Below are 18,655 nucleotides of genomic sequence, written 5' to 3'. Positions count from 1 at the left end.
TAGGGGAAGAGATGAAATGATGCATGTGAAAGCATGCTGGGAAAAGGTCAACAGCAATGGATACCTGGCTACAGGTAGCTGCTTAACTATCATGTCCTTAGAGCCAGCAGTGTCATCTGATACGCTCATTGCCCCTGTCACTTGAATTGTCTTTCTTGTCTTGGAAATAATGAGTGCAGGTTCTGCCGCCATTGCAGGGCTTGATCTCCTCAACTGTGTCTTCAGGGGCTGGGACAAGATGATGTCCAGAGGCCCCTTTGCTAGGATTATTTATGATTCCAATCAAAGGACAAGAGAGAGGTCAGAATTTCACGTCCTGGAGTCAAACGATGTCAATGTTGGTAGCAATACTGCAATCTTTGCTCCAAATAGTTTGTTGGTGACATCTTTAACAGAACTTTTGGGAAAAATGTTCTCCCAAGTCCTATTTTTATTGTTCTTACCCTGCCTGAATGAATGGAGATTTTTACACCCCAGTCCATGGCTGTGGAATCCTCCATCTTGGCCTCTTGTGACTGTGGAGCCAACTGCAAGCATCCCTGAGGCTCCAGCGGGGCTTGAGCGCACAGGCTGGACTCCCTCAGAACCCCCTCTGGGAGGAAACTGCTCCCTTCTTCACTCTATTCAATGCATAAACAGGTCTTCTCTCCTAAAGGGTCTTGCCAGGACCATGGAAACTACACATTTTGTCTTGGTTTTGACTGGGTTGACCACTGGTGTGTTTTTAGCAGGAAAAAACTCAAACTCCAACTGAGCCCCAAACTTCCTTGTTTCACACACGGCCCGACGCCACACCCGTCACACTTTGGATTGCCTCTCATCCGTCCACTCCTGCTTTGTGCTCTGGAGAGCCTGCGTCTTCTGCTCGTCCACTAGGACATAGTCTACTCTATGGTCTTCTGAAAGAAATTTCTGAAGGGGGAGAACAAAAAAGGTTTCATCACATGTAATTTTTAAATTCAGAAGCATGTCTACCCTTCTGTGGTAGACTGCACTGTTGTTAAATACTTGCTGCCCCTTCCTCCCTGCAGACGCATCCTAGTGTGTGTCTGCACATGCGCACGTATGTGTGTATGTGCAAACATCTCTTAGCCTCTGCTCCCCTCAACTTTGCTCTAGCCACTTGACTTGCTTTGACCAATAATATGTGAAGGGAAGTGACATGTGCCAGTCTGGAGGAGACAAGAGGCATCCTGTGATTCTGCAACCTCTCTTTTTCCTCTGCCAGGAGGCCAGCATGCCTCGCATGGAGGCTGCTCCTTCTGCCTGGGCCTACCATGGACTGCCTCACAAGTGACAACTGACAGAGCCTTTGTTGCTGTAGGTACGTGACATTTGGGAGCTGTTTGTTTTAAGTGCACAGTCCATCAAACCTGACTGATGCTCCTTTTGCACCTGTTGCTCCACCCTTCTGACCACCTTTTCTTGGGCCTCAGTTCAGGGTTTTGGAATGATATTAAAGGCAGAGGAGAAGTATAAGTTAATTCAGCCAAAGCGGAGGGAATTCTTCTAGAGCTTTTTCTACACACACCACACGCACGTGGGACAACACTGCCCATTCTGTTCACTGAGCTGCTTTTATTCACCAAACAATGCATTGTTAGGCACAGTCTAAATGATGACCATCCCTTGCTCAAAAATATTTAGTTGTTGTCCAATGCTTACTATTCATTCATGCCTGTGCCTTACACTGTGCAGTGGGTGATACCAATTAACGGCCAGGATTGCTTACTTGTACTAGCTCAATTCATTCTTGCAACAGCCCTCGATGTAGGTGTTATTATTTCCGATCCTCACTTTGCAGATGAGAACACTACACAAGGGAGTCAAAACTATCCAGCCTGGCCATTGAGGCCCTTTACTGAGGGGTTCCACTTCCAATTTAGAGCTCCTTTCACCTAACTAGGCTGTTACTTGCTCCCTAAACAGGACCTTCCAATGCCCGGAAAGCCCTCTACCCCACCCTCATCTCGGCCTCAGAAATTTTCCTGTAAAATTTATATTTCAGATTTTGAAGAGCATGAATATAACATCTACTTATATATATATACACACACAAAGAACACACCCTACAAGGAAGTATACCAGGATTTCATTCTCTCTGGGTGGCAGGATTAGGGCTGATTTTAATATTCTTCATTATACACATCTGTATTATTAAGGTCTTCTAAAAAGAACATACATGGTTTGATGATCAGAAAAGTGTGAGCAGAAATGGAATTACCTGGCAACTCTCAGACACAAAGTCCTTCCTACCTGCTGTACGGGTGCTGGTGACACTGAATTGAAATCCAGAGCCAAATAATCCAGGCTGAATTTCTTTGTCCGCATAAGAGCACCACTGCCCAGGGAGTTGGCTGTACGGTGCTCTTCCTAGGAACCAATATCAAAAGGCTCAGGTTAATGATGTCTAGTCAGGCTGCCCAAGGGAAGGAGGGCTAGTGGTGGCTCCACCCAAGCAGCTGCCATCAGATTGCAGCAGAGTGGTCTGATGAGACCTGAGCAGATCAGCCTGCGTATCTGAGTGACAGCTGGCATTTCAGACACAGTACAGCCCGTTGGGCCATCACTAAGGAAACCACACCATTATTCACCATGGAAAGGGTTTGCCAAAATTCCCTCAAGAAAGAATTTGCTTTATGGATCTGACAGGCCCATGATACTTTAGAGATCAAATCTGGAAAAGATCAACTACACCAATTAAAGTTCTAGTAAAAGCATCCCAAAAACATTTAAAGATACTTTACACAGTACAATCAGATGGTTATAACATAGGTGAAACTCACCACCAGCTTAAGAAGTAGAATGCTACCAATACCTCTGAAGCTACTGTTTCCCCTCTACCATCTCCTCTTCTACCATCACCCCGCAAGAAGTGAATCACTACTTTGAATTTTGTGTTTACCACTCCTTTTCTTTTTAAACTAATCATGTTAAGTGAAATAAGTCAGGCATAGAAAGAGAAATACTGCATGTTCTCACTTATAAGTGGGTGCTAAGAAAGAAGGAGGGAGGGAGGGAGGGCGGGAGGGAAGGAGGAAATATGACACCACCAAAGAATAAGCAATTCTCAAATACCAGACCCCAAACAGCAGGAAACCTTTGAAATGTCTGAAAAGAAATTCTGAGCAACTATCTTAAGGAAACTCAGTGAGATACAAGAAGACAGGAAGGAAGGAAGGAAGGAAGGAAGGAAGGAAGGAAGGAAGGAAGGAAGGAAGGAAGGAAGGAAGGAAAGAGAGAGAGAGAAGGAAAGAAAGGAAGGAAGGAAGAAAGAAAGAAACAAAGAAAGAAAAGACGACAATAATACATTGAAATTGCAGAAGGAGAGAACAAATCTATGTTTACTAGAGGTGGAAGGGGGAGGGATGGGAGGTTGAGGAGAGATTGAGTAAGGGGCATAAAGAATAATCACAATTTATGGGGTCCTAGGCAGGAGCCAAGGGCAGCTCCCTGTGCTTGGAAGCAGGTAAGAAACATAGCATACCCAGGGAACTAGGCAAGAGCTGAGGGCAGCCCCCTCTGCCTCGAAGCAGGCAAGAAACAGAACATGCACAGGGTCCTAGGCAGGAACCTAGGGCAACATCTCCCACCTGGAAGCAGACAAGGAGCATGGCAAAAACACCACTTCCACATGGGTGGCCTCCCACAGCCACTGCAACAGCCATGGCTGCTGCAAAAGCAGCTCAGCACCACAGCAGTATCCTCAGCCACCATGCAGGTAACCCATCAGACTCTCAACTGCAGTGACACAAGGAGAGTCACCAGTGGAGACCAGAAAAAGAGGAGGACATTTCTCTCCTCAAAGCCCACTCCAGAGTGATAGAAGGAGCCACTGCTCTACCAGATGACCAAACATCAGTGTAGAGATACTAGAAATATGAAAATCCAAGAAAATATGACACCACCAAAATAATAGAGTAATTCTCAAATACCAGATCATACATAGCAGGAAACCCTTGAAAAGGCAGAAAAGGAATTCCAAACAACAATCTTAAGGAAACTCACTGAGATATGAGAAGACCCAGTTAAACAACACAATGAAAAGAGAAAAAAAAAAATCCAGGATACAAAGGATGAAATTTACAAAGACATTAATACCTTAAAAAAGAATGTAGCAGGGGAACTCGGGTGTCAGCCATGCCCCCGTGACACCTGCAACCAGCCCAGGCACAATGGAACCACCACTGGAAGCCCCCTTGTCTCCTCTGCAGGAATGAGGGGGGTGCCACGGGCCTCAACCATGCCCCCCTCCTTCCTCTATCTCCCACCCTATTTTCTTCCCCATTCCCCTCTATCCCTCCCCCCAATTGCTCTGCAACATCTTAAAATGCAAAAAATAATAATATTAAAAAATAAATAAACTTAAAATAAAGAATGTAGCAGAACTCATGGAACTGAAAGATTCACTCAACAACATAAAAAACACAACCAAGAGCTTCAGCAGCAGGCTAGAACAAGCAGAAGGAAGAATTTCTGATGTCTTTTTGAACTAACCTAGGCTGACAAAAAAAAGAATTTTAAAAAGTGAAGAAAATTTAAGAGAGATAGTAGACAACTTAAAGCACACAAACATTCAAATCATGGGTACTCCAGAAAGGGAGGAGAAAGGAAAAGGCATGGAAAACCTATTCAATGAAATAATAACAGAAAACTTCCCAGGTATAGGGAGAGACATGGACATTCAGATCCAAGATGCTCAAAGATCCCCAGACAGATTCAATCCCAAAAAGATCCTCTCCAAGGCACCTTATAGTCAAACTGGCAAAGCTCAAAGAAAAAGAGAGAATCTTAAAAGAAGCAAGAGAAAAGTGTCAAGTCACCTATAAGAGAGCCCCTATCAAATGGCAGACTTCTCAAAAGAAACTCTACAGGCCAGAAGAAAATGGGATGATGTATTCAAAATGCTGAAAGAAAAAATCTGCCAACCAAGAATACTATACCCAGCAAAGCTGCCCTTCAGAAACAAAGGAGAAATAGTGTATTTTCCAGACAAACAAAAACTGCAGGAATTCACCACCACATGACCAGTCCTGCAAGAAATCCAAGGGAGTCCTGAATCAGGAATCTGAAAAATGATAATCACTCATCTTATTAGCTATAGTTCTGTTCAAACTCTCTATTTTTCATAATTCAGTCTTGGTCCTGATTTTAGAACTCAAGGTCACAAATATTTTTCCTATATCTTCTTCTAGAAGACTTATAGTTTTAGGCCTTACATCTAGTTTTATGATCCATTGTGAGTTAATTTTTTTATATGACATCAAGTACAGATTAAGATTCTTTTTCTTTTCTTTCTTTTATTTTTTTGCATATGGGCATCCAAATGTTCCATGTTCTAGCACTATCTGTTGAATAGACTCTTCTTTCTCTATTGAATTTTGTTTGGATATTGGTTGAAAATCAATTGACCATGTGCATGTGGGTCTATTTCTGGACTCCGTTCTGTAGCTCTATGTGCCTATCCTTATCCCTAAAAAAAAAAATTACTATTTGTAATAATGAATATACTAATAATATTGATTTGATCATCACATGTTGTACGCAGGTGATGGTAGTCAATGCTGTACCCAAAAAATGTGTGTAATCAATTATGCTTCAATAAAAAAAAAATAAGTTAAAAAATTTTTAAATTAAAAAAAAAGGAGTATGCAAGAATCCTTAAGTAACATACTCTTTAGTTTTGCCTGTTTTTGCACGTCATATCAACAAAATTATATCACAGTATTTTCGGTAGCTTCAAATTTTGCCCAGTATTATGTACTTCACATTCACTCATGTTGATGCATTAGCCCCATTTCACTCATTTTCACTAGGAAAGATTACATTGCATGATTTATTTAGCCTCTCTGCCACCAGAGGACATTTGAGTTGCTCCCAATTTGGGAACTATTGCAGGCAATGCTGCCATGAACATTTGTGCACATGTGGGAGAATTTCTATGGCGCTTACCGGAGGATAGAATCATTGGGTTACAGGATGTGAACATCTCCAACCTATACACGTACCAGGAATGTATAAGAGCTCCTATCGTTCCCATCCTGACCAACATACTTTTTAACATTTTTCTGACCTGAGACATGTAAACTGGTGTCTTAGCATGGTTTGATTTTTCCATTCCCCTGGTTATCAATTAGCTTGGGCACCTTTATATACACTGAAGGGTCATTTTTTTCCTCCTCTATGAATTGCTTGTTCGGGCTTTTTGTTTTGTTTTGTTTCTGGTTAATTTTTGTACTAAAGTTATTTGTATTTTTCTTATTTATCTTGAGTACTTCCTCATATATCCTGGAGAGTAACCATTTCTTGGTTACATATGTCACAGACAGCTCATCACAGTCTGTGGCCTGTGTTTCCTTTTCTTTTTATGGTATTTCTCCTAATGAAGAGAAGTTCTCGCTTTTAACGTGATATGTCAATCTTTTCCCATATGGCTTGCACTTGCATTTTGTTTAAGGAACACTTCCCTATGCTAAGGTCATCATCACCCTATATTTTCTCCTAAAATTATACAGTTTTGCCTTTCACATTTAAGTAATAATCTCTCTTGAACTGATTTTAATGCATGGTGGTGATACAATTCACTTCCCTCTCTTTTTGTTGTTGTTACCCCACATGGATAATCATCCTTTCCCCAGTGATGCAACCTCTATTCACAGATCAAGCTCCCACATGTGTCTGGGTCTGTTTCTTGGCTCCCCGTTCTATTCTTTTGGTACATAGGTCTTCCCCCTGCAGCAGGACTACTCTGTACTGACTATTGCAGTTGTTAATGAGTCTTGATATTCAAAATTACCCAAAAATCTGTAAGGGATTTGGTAAGAGAACATCTTTATATTTGAGTCTTCCTGTTCAGGAACATGGTCAACTACCTTTCTGTTTATTTAGGTCTCCTTAATGTCTGTCAATAAAGTTTTAATAATTTTCTCCATAACATTTTTACTGATCTTTTGTTAGATTTATCCCTAAATTTCTAGAGTTTGTTGTTACTGTAAATGGTAGGTTTTGCTTGTATTCCATTTTCTGTTTGTTACCACTGTATACACATTCAACTGACTTTTGTGCACTGATTTTATATCCACCAACCTTGATACCATCTTTTATTAGTTCTAATTATTTATTGTATTAATTAATTTATTGATTCTAACTATTTCTAAGAAGACTATTTTGGGTTTTTTGGGGGGTAGACAACCACTTCATCTATAAATTATCACTGTTTGTCTTCTTCCTTCCTTCTAATTCTTATTCCTTTTGTTTCTTTAATTGGTCCTCTATCACTGGATGGAACCCCAGATACAATGCTGATTAGAAGTGAAGTGAGTCAGGCACAGAAAGAGAAATATCACATGTTCTCACTTATTTGTGGGAGCTAAAAATAAATAAATAAATACACAAACAACCTGGCGGGTGAGAGGGAAGAAGACACACACAGATACACACACACAAAAAAATTGTCACCAAGGTATAAATAGAAAGGTACATCTCAATCCAATAAGAGAGGTCTACAATAAATTTGCAGCTTCTATCAATTAACAATAAATCTAAATAAAATAGAAATACCATTAAATATCAGAATTAGTTGGGATTAGCTGGAATATGATAGTTTGGATATGTTGTTCCCGCCAAAACTCATGTGGAAGTTAGATCTCCAATGTGGCAGTGTTGGAAACTGATTGAGTCATGGGGGTGGATCCTTCATGAATGGATTAATGCTCTCCCTGCGGAAGGAGGGGTAGTGAGTGAGTTCTCGCTCTATTAGTTCCCGCCAGAGCTGGTTGTTTAAAAGACCCTGGCACCTCCTCTCTCTCTCTCTTGCTTCTTCTCACCATGTGATCTGTTTGTACCCGCTGGCTGCCTGCCACTTTCCACCATGAGTAGAAGCAGCCTGAGGCCCGTGCCAGATGCAGCTGTCCTAGAATTGTAAGCCAAATAAACTTCTGTTCTTTATAAATTATCCAGTCTCAGGTATTTATTTCTGTTATAGTAATACAAATGGACTAATGCAGAATACTTTAGCTACTTGACTTTAAAACTTATTACTAAGCAATAACGATCAGAACACAATAATACTGGCATCAAGATAGAGAAATGTAACAAGGGAGCAGAGTGCAGAATATATACACACATACATAGTCGGTTAAGTTTTACAACATTGCCAAGTTAATTTAACACATTGTCTAAATGCAAAACATAAAACTATAAAACTTTAATGTTATTAGTTAATAGGTAAGTAGAAATTAAAACCATGATTAGATTTAATCACATAACACACACAATTGTTCAATTTAGTTTAAGATCAATAAAGCATAGGAAAATCTTTGTGAGTTTGACTTAAGCAAAGATTTCTCAGCTGTCACACCACAAGAACTGATTCATAAAAATTGCTAAAAAGAGATTTTAAGTGTTGTGCCCACAAACAATCATAAGTAGGTGACGTGATAGATGTGTTAATAAGCTTGATTTAGGGACCGGCCCGGTGGCGCACTGGATAGTGCGCCGCTTGGGAAGCGCGGCAGCGCTCCCNTAAGTACGATATCTATGGTAGGTTCTATAAGACTCCTTTTTCATTTTTTTTTTTTTTTTTTTTTTTTTTTTTTTTTTTTGTCTTTTGTCTTTTTCCATGTCCGGCAACGGATCGCAACCCTCAGTGTTGCCCCCGTACCGGACCGGGGACCGGCAACGGGATTGCAACCCTCGGTGCTGCTCCCGCGCCTCGCTCAGCCAGTGAGCGGGAACTGGTCTGTATGTGGGATCCGAACCCTCGGGCGGGAGTGCTGCCGCACTTCCCAAGCAGCGCACTTATCCAGTGCGCCACCGGGCTGGCCCCTTTTTTCATTTTTTAATGAGTTTAAAGAAAATTTCTTCTATTCCTTGTTTACTAATAGATTCTTTTTTTTTTTCAAGGATAGATGTTGAGTTTTATCAAATGCTTTTTCTGCATCTAGTGAGATAATAATATCATATTCTCCTTTAATCTGTTGATGTGCTTGTTTGACCTAATAGATTGTCCTTGTTTATGGCTGTAACAGCTCATCTCTGAGAATATCAGTAATAACAGAGTTTTTAAAAAGGTTTCCCCTTCTGGCATAGTTTTTATTTCCTCCAACCTATTTGGGTTTCTATCCTTCATGCTACAGCTTTCCCAAAATGTCTTATGAAATCATTGGCTGTTGGGCTGGCCGGTTATCTCAGTTGGTTAGAGTGCAGTGTTGATAACACCAAGGTCAAGGGTTCAGATCCCCATTATGGCCAGCTGCCAATAAAATAAAATAAAATAAAATAAAATCATTGGCTGTGGCTCATATTTAGGGATGAAAGACCAAAAAGCTAATGTGAAACTTTGCATACATGGATGGTGCTTGTCAACTCTGAGGTTAACTGTAGGGTGATCTCACGGGATGGTTTTCTTGGGTAACCCCCAATATCATGACCTAGGTCTTGCCTCTTGGGCTGCTCAGATAGTCTTGAGAAATATTTCTCAACCTCCACACTCAATTGTAAAGGTCTTGCTGTCAACATGCTGGAAAAGAGAGGGTGGGGAAAGGGTTTGGAAATGGTTCTCATAGCTATTATGCATATTTACTTAATCACCTCATTTTTAGCACAGCATTCATGGTCAAATGTGTCCAGTATATCCCAGTCCAGAGACCACTTGTTTTATTCTCTCCAGACACTACGCTTCAACTTTTCTGTGGGATAGGGGATGGGAAGTCACAGTAGTCCATCTCCATGGAGTGAGGGAGGGGATCTTGTGATCAATCTGCCATCTTTACTGAGATGTCCATTATTAGACTCTCTAAGGGTAAACCAACTTTACACAACTGGCATAAATCCAACTTGTTCATGTATATAATCAGCTTTATATATGGTTGGATTTATTTTACTAAAATCTTCTTTAGGATTTCTTACATAATGGCTGTATTGAAATATAATTCCATACCACACAATTCACCCATTTAAAGGGCATAATTCACTGGTGTTTAGTACAGGCAAACATTTGTGCAACCATCACCTTGATTAATTTTAGAACATTTTTCATCACCCCGGAAAGAAATCCTGCACCCCTTAGCCATTGTCCTCCAGGCCTCTCATTTTGCCCAACTCTAGGCAATCACATCAATCTAATTTCTGTCTCTATAGATTTGCCTATTCTAGACACTTCATACAAAGGGAATTATACAGTACATCGTTTTATGACTGTCTTATTTTACTCAGCATATTGTTTTGAAGATTCATCTGTGTCATTTCATATATCTGTGCTTTATCTCTTTTTATGGCTGCATAATATTCCACTGCATGGGTATACTATGTTTTATTGACCTACTCATCAGTTGATGAACATTTGGGTTGTTTTCATTCTTTGCCTATTATGAAAAATGCTGCTATGAATATTTGCATACAAGTATTTTTTTGAACATAATTTTCTATGGGATTTTAAAATCTGCATCCATGAGTGAGATTGGCCTATAATTTTGTAGTTATCATTATTGTTATTTGTTCTGGCATCAAGTTATTTTAGCCTCATAAAATAAGCTGGGTAATATTCTCATTTTTGATTTCCTGGAAGTATTTATGTAAGACTGCAGTTATCTCTTCCTTTTGGTAGAAATGGTCTGTAAAATTGTTTGGGCATTGTAATCTTTTGTACTAAAATTTCCCCTACTGATTCACTTTCTTTAATGGGTACATAGACATTTGGGTCTTCTATTTCTACTCAAGTCAGTTTTTGATTTTTGAAATTCTGAGAATTTGCCTATTTTCACCAAAGTTTTCTAATTAATTGGTATAAAGTTGTTCCCAATATTCTCTTATGTAGTTCATCTCTGGTGTATTTGCGATTATTAATCCTCTTCATTATTAATATTGTTTATTTGTATACATATGTTTTTCTTGATTAGTTTTGTTTAGTTTTAGTCTTTTTATTTATTTATTTATTTATTTTTATTTTATTTTTTTCCTTTTTGTCTTTTTTACTGACCGGTAACGGGATCGCAACCCTCGGTGTCGCGCCCGTACCGGGGACCGGCAACAGGATCGCAACCCTCAGTGTCACGCCTGCACCGTGCTCAGCCAGTGAGCGGGAACCAGTCTCCACATGGGATCTGAACCCTCGGCGGGAGTGCCGCCGTGCTCCCAAGTGGCGCACTCTCCAGTGCGCCACCGGGCCAGCCCTAGCTTTAGTCTTTTTAAAGAGACAATTACCGCCGTGTTGATCTTCTCTAATTTTATTTGTTAATTTCTCTTCTTGCTTTTATTCATTTTACTTTTGTAAGGTTTGTTTTTCATCTTATTATTATAAAATTTTTCAAGCAATTGGCCACATTGAAGGCAATATACTCTCCATTTACACGCTGTCACTAACATTTTACTCTAGTAACCTGCTTGAGAGTCTTTGGACTTTCTGAGGATTGGTATCTTTCATGCATTGTGAGAAACTCTGCCATTATCCCTTTACATATTGCTTCTTGCCTATTTTTCTACGATCTCCTTCTGCAACTCTAACTAGACAAATGTTTGACCTTATCCTATCTTCCATGTCTCAACTTTCTTTTATATTCTCTATGTATTTATCTCCTTGTCCCAATTTATTAGTAAGTTCTTCATAATAATCTTCCAGTTCACTGAATCATTCTTTTGTGTTTAGTCTGTTTAACTCATCCATTGAGTTTCTAATTTCATTCCTGTTTTTATGTCTAGACATTCTAAATGGTCTTTTAGTATCACTATGTAACTCAATCCATCTTCCAATTCCTCATCTTATTTCTCTAAATATAGAAAACATGCTTATTTTATATTGAAAATCCAATATTTCAAAAACTGCTTACTTCGATATTTGATTCTATTATTTTTAATTCTTATTGGTTTTTAGGATTTGTCATTTCTCACCATTTTTGGCCCCAGATATTTCCCTTCCCTTCTTGTCAACTGAGTTCTGGATTTTAAAAATATATTTAAAAAATATATCCTATATCACTTTAAGACATTTTATATGGGGAGTGTTTTTCATGCTACCTTGCATACCAAATTAAAAAAAAATAGAATAAATGTAGTTCCACTTCCAGTAATGTTGGACTAAGTAATTTTCACCACCTTTCCTGCTGAGAACAATATTTATTTTTTTCTGTTTTTGGTAGAAAATGACAAATTCTTTCTAAAATATGTATTGGAGTAGAAAGAGCAAAAAATACACAAAGTAAAAGAAGCCTTGAGGAAGCTAAACAAAGTAGGAGAACCTACTTTCCTAGATACTGAGTCTTATAAAGCTGTTGTTCAAGGATAGACATATAGACCAATAGTACAGGATTAAGAGCCCACAAAAAATCCTCTGCATATATGGATAGTCAAATTAGGGCAAACATAGCACTGCCAACTAGTGGGTAAATGACAGTCCTTTTAAATAAAGGATGCCAGATCAATTAGATAAACAAATGGAAAAAAAGAAACGACCCCTACCTCACATCACACAGAAAAATTTATTTTACTTGCATTGTAGATCCAAATGTGAAGGTAAAACTAAAAAGTTTCTAGAAGAAAACCAAAATTCACCCAAGATTAAAAGATAATGTTAATGGTTCTATAAGTATTAAAGAAATTGAGTTCACCTAGATGGTTTCACTGGTGAATTATGCCAAAGATTTTAAGAATAAATAGAATGAATTCTACACAATCTGCTCCAGAGAATGAAAGAGGAGAGAACAATTCCTGAGGAGCCCAGCATTACCTTGATAACAAAACCAGACAAAGACATTACAAAAACATACAGATCAACACCCATTATGAACATAGACACAAAAATCTTCAACAAAATATTAGCAAACCAAATCCAGCAATGTATAAAAAGGATAATACACCATGACCAAATGGGGTTTATTCAGTGAAAACAAGACTCGTTCAATATTCAAAAATACATCAGTGCTTGACATTACTAAATGACCATATCAATGAATGCAAAAAATGCATTTGATAATATTCAGCACTGATTTAAGATAAACACTCTCAGCAAATTGTAAATAGAAGGGAGTTTCCTTAACCTGATGAAGAACATCTATACAAAACCTACAGACAGGCCGGCCCGGTGGCGCACTGCTACAGTGCGCCGCTTGGGAAGTGCGGAGGCGCTCCCGCCGAGGGTTCGGATCCCACATACAGACCGGTTCCCGCTCACTGGCTGAGCGAGGCGCGGGGGCAACACCGAGGGTTGCGATCCCATTCCCGGTCCCGGTCTGGTACGGGGGCGACACTGAGGGTTGCGATCCTTTGCCGGACACGGAAAAAGACAAAAAAAAAAAAAAAAAAAAAACACCTACAGATAACATCATACTTAATAGTTAAAGATTCAGTGCTATTCTCCTAAGATGGAGAACAAAACATCTATTCAACATTGTATTGGAAGTGTTAGCCTGGTGATAAGGTGAGCAAAAGACAGAAAGAGCATACAGACTGAAAATGAAGAAATAAAGCACTATATTCACAGATGACACGATCATGTAAACAGAAAGTCCCAAGGAGTTTAAAGAATATAAAAACCTCCTATACTTAATAACTGAATTCAGCAAGAATTCGGGATGTAAGGTCACTTCCACCCCCACCACACACAAAATCAATCACATTTCTATATACCACTAATGGACAACTGGGAGCTGAAATTATGTAAATACCATTTACAATAGCTCCAGAAAATGAAATACTTACATATAAATCTAACAAGATATGCATAAAATCTATGTGTTAAAACTACAAAATTCTGAGGAAACAAATCAAAGAAAATCTGAATAAGTGGAGAGACATACTGTGCTCCTGAATTGGGAGATTCAGTACAGTAAAGATGTCAGTTCTCTTGATATTTGTAGATTTAATGCAATCCCAATTAAAAATATCAGCAGGATATTTTTGCACATAAACAAATGCTGATTCTGTAATTCATATAAAAGGAGAAAGGAAGTAGAATAATAAAATGAATTTTAAAAACAAGAATGAAGTTGAAGAAAATACACTTCCTGGTTTTAAGATTTACTATAAAGCTACAATAATCAAGACTATGTGGTGAACAATGGAACAGAATAGAAAGTCTACACAAATATGTCCATTGCTCAACTGCTTTTTTTTTTTTAAAAAAAGAAGGTACATAGGCAATCAACAAAGAAAGGATTGCCTTTTCAACAAATGATACTAGAACATTTGGACATCCATATGTGTAGTAGATTGTATTATATCCCCCCAAAACTCATTGCAGCTTGAATTGTGTCCCCCAAGTTTTATGTATTACAAACTTGGCCCCCACTGTGTCTGATAAGAGGATCGGAAATCCTGTTATGGTAATTGAAAGGTGGAGCCTTGAAGGTGATTGGATTGTAGGACCGTGCAGTAGTGAATGGATTACAAATGGTGATCAGGGGCGTGGTTCTGAGGGCTTTAAAAGAAGAAAGAGTCTGTCTGTCTGTCTGTCTCTCTCTGCTCTGCCATTTCACAGTGTGATACCATGCTGTCACTGTCACCACCACCAAGGCCCTCACTAAATGTGTTCCCTGGACCATGGACTTCCCAGCCTCTGAAACTATATGCAAAAAATTTTCATTTTCTTATAAATCACTCAGTTTCAGGTATTTTGTTATAAGCAACACAAACAGACTAATACAATATGCAAAAAATCAACTTTGACTATTCCTCATGCCTTATACAAAAATTAACTCAAAATGGATCACAGACCTAAATGTAAAACCTAAAACCATAATACTCTTAGAAGAAAAAAGGAGAAAATTGTAATGAACTAGGTTTAGGCAAAGAGTTCTTAGACATGATAACAATCCATGAAAAAATCAAAATCAATAAATTGAACTTAATTTAAAAATGTTTGCTCTGCAAAAGACAGAAGACAATGAAAAAACAAGCTCCAGATTCAAAGAACATATTTGCAAATCATGTATCCATTGCAGGACTTGTATGCAGAATATATAAAGAACTCTCAAAACTCAATGTACAAAAACAAACAACTCAATAAAAAATAGGGCAAAAGCACCTAAGGGGTTTGGAGGTGAGAAAGACTGTTCTATTGAAGGTTATGTAAGATAAGCCTTGTAGGGGCATGTTGAGGAATAGTAATGGGGCAAAGTTGAGAAGAGGGTAATTGTGGGAAAAGATTGCTGCTGGGGCTACCCATTTGAGTAGCAAAGCTTAGGCCACTGTGTTCCCCTCCTGTACTAATTCTGATCCATTTTTTATAGATCCATGCTAGCAGTTCATCACACAAAGAAGGGTTTTTGAATGATTCATGGTCGAAAGCAGTACGTTCACAGTGTATTTGAATGTTTGACTTGGAATAAATATTGGCATTAATGAAAAAAAAATCAGGCAAAAAGATTGAACAGGTTCTCCACCAAAGAAAATATATGGATGGCAAGTAAACACAAAAATATGTTCAATGTCATTTGCCATTCGGGAAATACACATTGAAACCGCAGAAGATAACAGTACACACCTATTAGAATGCCTAAAATAAAAAAAAGAACAAACACAAAAAACTGGTAATACCAAGTATGCTGGCAAGGATGTGGGGCAACTGGAACTCTCACAAATTGCTGGTGGGAGTGCAAAATGGTACAGCCACTATGGAAAATATTTTGGCAGTATCTTATTAAGTTAAAAATACAATTGATGACCCAGTTAAACATACAGTTGATAGCTCAGCAACCCCATTTCTGAGTGTTTACCCTGGAAATGGATTTCTCAATAGCAGCACTATTGACATTTGGGGCTGGATAGTTCCTTGTTGTGGGGGCTGTCCTGTGCATTGTAAGATGTATAGCAGCATTCCTAAACTCTTCCTACTAGTTGCCAGTAGCACCAGTCTCTTCACCCCACGTAGTGGCAACCAAAAATGTCTTTGAACATTGCCCAATGTCCCTTGAAGGGCATAATCACCCCTGGTTGAGAACCACTGCCCTAGAGAAATGAAAACACACCCACACAAAAACCTGTAAAAGACCCTAAGATCAGAAACAAGACAAGAATGTCCACCTTTGCCACTTCTAGTCAACAACATATTGGAAGTTCTAGCCAAAGCAATTAGACAAGAAAAAGAAATAAAAGGCATCCAAATTTGAAAGTAAGAAGTAAAATAATCTATGATTTTATGTATGGAAAACCCTAAAGATTCCACGCAAGCAAACAAATAATAAACAAAAAAATACATTCAGCAAAGTTGCATGATACAACATCAACACCCCCAAATCAGTTGCATTTCTGTACACTAACAACAAACAATCCCAAAAGGAAATCAAGAAAACAATTTGATTCACAATAGCATCAAAAAGAATAAAATACTCACGAATAAAATTAACCAAGGAAACAAAGACTTGCACACTGAAAACTACAAAACGTGGCTGAAAGTAAGTAAAGGAGATGTAAATAAATGGAAAGACCTCTGTATTTATGGATTGAAAAACTTAATATTGGTAAGATAACAATATTACCCAAAACAATTTGTAGATTCAAAGCATGACCCATCAGAATCCCAATGGCATTTTTTACAGAAATAGAAAAATGTATTCTAAAATTCACATGGAATCTTAAGTGATCCTGAATAGCCAAATCAATCTTGAAAAAGAAGAACAAAGTTGAAGTACTCACACTTTATTTCAAAACTTACTACAAACCTACCATAATCAAAACAGTGTGGTACTGGCATAAGTATAGACATTATAGACCAAGGGAATAGTACAGAAAGCCCAGAAATAAACTCTTGCATGTATGGTCAATTGATTTTCAATAAGAGTGCCCACACAAGTCAATGGAAAAAGGACAATCTTTTCAACAAATGGTGCTGGGAAAACTGGAAGTCCACATGCAAAAGATGAAGTTGGATTCTACCTTATACCATATACAAAAATTAACTGAAAAAGATCAAGGACCTAAACATAAGAGCTAAAACTATAACACTCGTAGAAGAAAACCTAAACATAAGAGCTAAAACTATAACACTCCTAGAAGAAAACATAGGAGAAAATCTTCATGATATTGATTTAGCAATGATTTCATGGATATGACACCAAAAGCAAGGTGATATAAGAAAAAAAGATAAATTGACTTCGTTTAAATTAAAAATATTTGTGCATCAAAGGACACTATCAAGAGAGTGAAAAGACATCCCACAGAGAAAATATTTGCAAACCATATACTCATATCTGATAATGGGTTAATATTCATAATATATATCAAAAAACTCCTACAACTCAACAACAAAAACAACAAAAAACCAAAACAACCCAATTAAAAAATGTGCAAAAATCCTGAGTAGATGTTTCTCTAAAGAAGATCAAATGGCCAATTAGCACATGAAATCATGCTTAACATCACTAGTCATTAGGGACATGCAAAAGAAATTCACAACGATATACCACTTTACACCCATTAGGATGGCTATTATCAGAAATATGAGAAATAATGGTGATGAGAATGTGGAGAAATTGGAACCCTTGTGCATTGCTGGCAAGAATGTAAAGTGGTGCAGCTGCTGTGGTAAATAAGTTTGGTGGTCCCTTAAAAAGTTAAACATAAAATTACCATATGACCCAGCAATTCCACTTCTAAGCATATATCCAAGTGAATTGAAAGCAGAAACTCAAACATATACTTGTAAACCAATGTTCATAGCAGTATTATTCATAATAGCAAATGGTAGAAAACTCCTAAATGTCCATTAACAGGTGAATGGATAAACGAATGTGGTATATCCATACTATTAAATATCATTCAGCCTTAAAAAGGAATGAAATTCTGATATATGCTACAAAATAGATCCATCTGAAAAATACTATGCTAAAATGAAAGAAGACAGACACAAAAGGACAAATGTTGTATAATTCCACTTAAATGAAGTACCCAGAGTAGGCAAATTCTAGAGAAAGAAAGTCAAACAGAGGTTACCAGAGACTTGGGGGATGGGAAAATAGGGAATTATTTTTTAATGGGTACAGAATTCTGTTTGGGATGATAAAAAAGTTCTGGAAATGGATAGTGGTGATGGTTATAAAACATCATGAATGTACTTAATGGCACTGAATTGTACACCTAAAAATGGTTAAAATGGTAAATTTTATGTTATGTATATTTTACCACTGTAAAATACTTTTTAAAAACTGTAAAAGAATGTTTATAACAGTTTTAATTGCTCCCAAACTTGAAACAATCCAAATGTCCTTTGATCGGTGAGTGGATAAACAAACTGTGGCACATCTACACACTTGAATACTACTCAGCAATAAAATAAAAAGAACTATTGACATATGAAACAATTTGGATGAATTTCAAAGACATTATTCTGAGTGAAAGAAGCCAGTCTCAAAGGTATTGTATGATCTTATTTATATGACATTCTTGAAAAGACAAAACTATTGTGATGAAGAACAGATCAGTGGTTGCCAGGGGTTGGGGTGAAGGGAGGGCTATACAGAGGTAGCATGAGGGAGTATTTTAGGGTGATGGAACTGTTCTGTATCCTGATTGTGGTGGTAGTTACAAAAATCTATATATATGTTTGAACTCACAGAACTGCACACCAAGAGAAAGTCAATTTTGCTGCACAACCCCCGAAATTAAAAGTTTTATAATACGGGCCGGCCCGGTGGCACACTGTTACAGTGCGCCGCTTGGGAGTGCG

General features: G+C 38.1%; 1 protein-coding gene across 1 annotated transcript in view; it reads right to left on the bottom strand.

Annotated features, from left to right (window-relative positions):
- Positions 1 to 798: 798 nt before the first annotated feature.
- Positions 799 to 18,655, bottom strand: part of LOC103610255 (GRB2-associated-binding protein 3-like) — a 35,938-nt gene continuing 18,081 nt past the window's right edge. Inside the window, exons 6-7 of the mRNA XM_008594458.1 lie at positions 2,257 to 2,373; positions 799 to 912 (exon numbers count right to left, since the gene is read on the bottom strand). Coding sequence (XP_008592680.1) covers positions 799 to 912; positions 2,257 to 2,373 — 231 coding nt within the window. The remainder of the gene's footprint in view (positions 913 to 2,256; positions 2,374 to 18,655) is intronic.

Source organism: Galeopterus variegatus, unplaced genomic scaffold (genome assembly GCF_000696425.1).
Source record: "Galeopterus variegatus unplaced genomic scaffold, G_variegatus-3.0.2 Scaffold10826, whole genome shotgun sequence".
Classification (NCBI taxonomy): domain Eukaryota; kingdom Metazoa; phylum Chordata; class Mammalia; order Dermoptera; family Cynocephalidae; genus Galeopterus; species Galeopterus variegatus.
Note: the sequence above shows the minus strand (reverse complement) of the source record. Positions and strands in the feature narration are given on the sequence as shown.